The sequence below is a fragment of the Wyeomyia smithii genome, chromosome 2, assembly GCF_029784165.1.
Source record: "Wyeomyia smithii strain HCP4-BCI-WySm-NY-G18 chromosome 2, ASM2978416v1, whole genome shotgun sequence".
Classification (NCBI taxonomy): Eukaryota; Metazoa; Arthropoda; class Insecta; order Diptera; family Culicidae; genus Wyeomyia; species Wyeomyia smithii.
The window spans coordinates 136,229,944-136,234,943 of NC_073695.1; the positions used below are offsets into that span (position 1 = coordinate 136,229,944).

The 5,000-nt window shown below is 43.0% G+C and overlaps 1 protein-coding gene across 1 annotated transcript in view; it reads left to right on the forward strand.

Moving 5' to 3' along the window:
- Positions 1-1,587: 1,587 nt before the first annotated feature.
- Positions 1,588-5,000, forward strand: part of LOC129719952 (uncharacterized) — a 3,798-nt gene continuing 385 nt past the window's right edge. The window contains exon 1 of the mRNA XM_055671361.1: positions 1,588-5,000. This exon is cut by the window's right edge and continues 385 nt beyond it. Within this exon, the coding sequence (XP_055527336.1) occupies positions 1,588-5,000 (3,413 nt within the window).

Here is a 5,000-nt window from a genome sequence, read left to right on the forward strand (position 1 = left end):
GGGCCACGAACAATTGATTTTCGATTCATCGGTGAAGTTACACATGGTTTCGTTCGCAATTCACTGCTTAGACGATAATAGCCCATTCGGTTACTAATCAAGTAAATTCGATCTCTCTCAAAATTTGCTCATTGCTTTGTCGTATACGATGGGAAAGGACAGTGAGTTTAAAAAACACTCTGCGACTTATCGCCAGTCTCGTGATTTTCTAAAACGACTTTGCGTTTTCAAAGAAAACTTCGATCCTATAACAGAAGGTGGACAGGTGCAAGCAAGAATGGAGGCACTCGATATCAACTACGAGCGATTTCGCGAATGTTTTTGCATTCTAGAGGTACTGACGGACGGGAAATCTATTGAAGGCATAGACTTTGAGAATGATATGGCATGCTTCGAACTTGATTATTTTATGCTCAAAGGATATTTTAGTTCTGTCGTTGCAAAAATCGCGACTGAGTCCTCTGATCAGCTACCACAGCGGTTAACTAGAACATTTAAACTTCCTGATATCCAGCTCCCCGAATTCAGCGGAAATATTGTTAAATGGTTTTCATTCTACGATACCTTTAACTCACTTGTGAACATCAATCAAGACCTTTCCGATGTGCAGAAATTTTTTTATCTTAAATCAACATTGCGAGGCGAAGCATTACAGTTGATCGATAAAATCCCAGTGACAGAGGTTAATTACTCAGTTGCTTTAAAATTAATAACAGATCGTTACCAGAATACTAACATTCTTACTCGAAATCATATAGAAGCTTTGTTCAAAATAGAAAGAGTTAAGAAGGAATGTCCTAAAGCACTAACTAACCTAATTGGCGAGTTCGAAAATAACTTGGGTAAAAAAAAAAAAAAAAGCTCGGAGAAGAGGTCAACGGATGGAGTTCACTGCTAGTGTATATGGTAACATCTCGGCTGGATCAGTCAACGCTTCGAGAGTGGCAGAGAGCTGCCGAAAAGGGTAGAATGCCTACCTACAATGAACTGATCAAGTTTATTCGTGAATATGTGACTGAACTCGAAACACTCTACTCGGAGAGATGTATCTACTCTTCATCCGGGAGCAAAGTATTTCTACAGCAATCTACTCCTGCCACAGCATGTAATCTCAAGGATATGTGCCCTGTTTGTAAAAAGGGACATCGTCTCTACTATTGCGATCAGTTTAAGCATCTGTCTCTGCCTCGTCGAACTTCGATAGTGGAGGAATCATGTTTGTGCGCTAACTGCCTATGCGGAAGGCATGACTCAGCTAGTTGCAAGTATGGTGTATGTCGTGATTGCGGAGCCAAGCATCATACTCTGCTTCACGACAGTAAATTATATTCTTCACCGTCAATGCATCGTTTAAGCTTTTCCTCATAAGAACCAGCTGCTTCAAACGTCGTCATGCAACCTAAAACACACTCGGTGACGTCTCGATTCGAGCAATCTGTCCCAAGTCAAGTATTTCTCGCTACTGCTATTGTAAAGGTGTTGGGACCTAGAGGAAATTCGTTTCTTGTGCGCGCTCTACTCGATAATGCTTCGCAGCCGAACCTTATGACAGAAAGATTTCGTCGGCTTATCAATGCTCGTAAGACAATGGCTAACATAGAAATCGCTGGTATTGGAGGTGACGTTGCCACAGTTGCAAGTCACTCTTCGGTTGCAACCGTAGCCTCCCGTTTTAATAACTTTCGTGTGCCGCTAGATTTTGTCATCATGGAAAAGGTAACCAACGATTTACCAACATGGAGTGTTGATACCCGTGACTGGAACGTACCGGAGAACGTAAACCTCGCTGACCCATCGTTCGCTTCGAAAGGTCCTATCGACATTGTTATTGGAGCTCAGGTATTTTTCGAACTTATCCGCAGAGGTCATCAGAAAATCGGAAAGGACAAGCCACTTCTACAAAATTCGGTGTTTGGTTGGTTGGTATCTGGCTTACAATACAACGATACTACAGAACAAACTCAGTTACATTGTCATCTGGCAACTTATCGGGAATTGGAAAAACGTGTCAGAAAGTTTTGGGAATTGGAGAACTGTCAGGTTAACTCAACTTGGTCCCTGGAGGAGAAGGAATGTGAAAACAGTTTCACAGCCACCACTGGCCGGGATTCGACTGGGCGCTACGTTGTTTCGCTACCCAAAAAACAAGAGCTTATTGGTCAACTCGGAAATTCGCTGTCAATTGCCACTCGTCGGTTTTACTGCCTAGAGCGACGGTTAGAACGTGATCCACAACTCCGTCGCCAATATTCTGACTTCATGTCTGAATATATTCGTCTTGGACATATGAAATTGATTGATCCAGCGATTAACTCTTCAAACCATAACTACTATTTGCCGCATCATGCTGTTTTCAAACCGGACAGCACTACCACTAAGCTTCGTGTGGTTTTCGACGGTTCATGTAAAACCACTTCTGATTATAGCCTAAACGATTTGCTCCTGAAGGGTCCAACAGTGCAAGATGAAATGATTGTTACAATACTTCGCTTTCGTTCTAAGGCGGTCGCCGTAACTGCTGACATCACGAAAATGTATCGTCAGATTTGGGTAGCTGAAAGTGATCAATCATTGCAAAGAATTCTGTGGAGAAGCTCACCGTCGGAGCCGCTTTGTACGTACGAACTTACAACTGTGACGTATGGTACAACAACTGCACCCTATTTAGCAACTCGCTGTTTACAACAACTAGCAGATGATGAAGCTAAAAATTTTCCAGCTGCTGTACAAGTTGTGAAAAAGGGATTCTACGTCGACGACCTTATGATTGGATTCGATTCTCTAGAAGAAGCTTCTCTCGCAGTGGTTGAAACATCGAAAATGCTAGCGTCCGCAGGATTTCCCCTTCGCAAATGGTCATCGAACTGTCCGCAGATTCTTAAACATTTTCCTACAGATCATGTAGAACAATCTTCCGTATTAGAGCTTGATAAATCCGCTCCGATCAAAACTCTTGGCCTCTTAAGGAAACCAAAAAACGACATCCTCCTTTTCAAGATTCCTGAATGGTGCGTGCAATCAAAACCGACAAAGCGAAGCATACTATCTCAGGCTTGCAGCTTGTTTGATCCTTTAGGATTAGTCGGTCCAGCAATAATTCTAGCTAAAATATTCATTCAAACTCTTTGGGAACGAAATTTAGGATGGGACGAGCCATTATCTCAAGAATTGTGTAAAAAATGGGCTCAAATTGCTGGACAACTACCACTGCTCAAGGACCTCAACATTCCACGTTTCGTATTGTGCGACAAAGTGCTCTCAATTCAAATGCATGGCTTTGCTGACGCGTCCCAGTATGCATATGGGGCATGTATTTACTTCCGTTCCGTTTGCGAGTCTGGTGCAGTGGTTTCTCGCTTGATGGTTGCTAAGTCGCGAGTCTCTCCATTGGAAAAACGAAGGCCAACACTAGCAAAACTCGAGCTGTGCGCAGCCAAGCTCTTGGCAAATCTGCAGAAATGGGTTTCTGATTGTACAGCAATACAGTGTCCTGTATACTTGTGGTCAGATTCAACAATTACGCTTCATTGGATTTCGGGTCAGCCTTCAACTTGGGCGGTATTTGTGGCGAACCGTGTTGCAGAAATTCAGAATTTGACAAAATCTGCCACTTGGCTCCACGTCTCAACAGCAGACAATCCAGCAGATCATATTTCGTGCGGACTAACTCCATCGTCTATAATTGGAAACGAACTTTGGTGGCACGGTCCACGCTGGCTTTCGGATCCCTGTAATGAGTGGCCAAAAACATCGACGTTGTGGAAGAATAACAGTCCATCAGATTTGGATCTCGAAAAACGGAGATCAACCGTTTTTTCTGCGATATGCACTACTCCTGGCGATACATGGATTCGACAGTATCTCCAAAATTATAACTCGTTACACAGTGCTCTACGAATTCTCGCTCACTGTATGCGATTTGTTACAAACTGTAAACGTCGCAAGATCGACAGAGTCACAGGATTTCTTTCTGCATCTGAAATATGCGTCGTTGAAGTTACGTTAATTCGACAGATACAGAAAACCGATTTTCGTGAAGATTATACAAGGCTTCAATCTCAGATATCCATTAGCAAAAACTCTTCATTACGCTATTTCAAGCCGATAATGTTGGAAAATGAACAGCTTATAAGAATTGGCGGTCGATTGAAAAACGCGCCGATACCGTTTGGACGCAAACACCCAATTATTTCACCGAAAAATCATCCATTCACGGATCTCATGTTTCTCGATAAACACGAAGAAACGCTTCACACTGGACCTACTAACCTTCTCGCTGCTATTCACCGCCGGTACTGGCCGGTTGACGGACGCAACAAAGCTCGCTCCGTAATCCACAAATGTCACACCTGTTTTCGAAATAAACCAACGTTTGCGCAACAGGTAATGGCTGATTTACCGGCAGTTCGAGTAACGCCTTCTCGCCCATTCACAAATACTGGAGTAGACTTTCTTGGACCTGTCTACATTAAGCCTCCTCGAAAACAAGACGCTATTAAAGCGTACATCTGTGTATTCGTCTGTATGGTAACGAAAGCAGCTCACTTAGAATTAGTGCTCAATCTTACCACCGAAGCATTCCTTGCTGCACTTCGTCGATTCTGTGCTCGTCGTGGTTATCCATTGAACATTTATTGCGACAACGCGACTAACTTCGTAGGCGCAAATAGAAAGCTCCAAGAACTGCGAAAACTATTCCATTCACAACAACATAAACTGCAAGTGGCAGGTGAATCCACTCGTTTTGGAATAACATTTCATTTCATTCCCCCACGTTCACCCTCATTTGGTGGATTATGGGAAGCTTGCGTAAAATCAACAAAAAATATACTAAACCGTGTAACCATGGATGTGCTTCTTTCTCAAGAAGAAATGACTACTACGGTGGCTCAAATCGAAGCGTGTTTAAATTCACGACCACTCACACCTTTATCCAACGACCCTGATGACTTAGAAGCCCTCACTCCTGGTCATTTTCTTATCGGTGCTCCTCTCCAAAT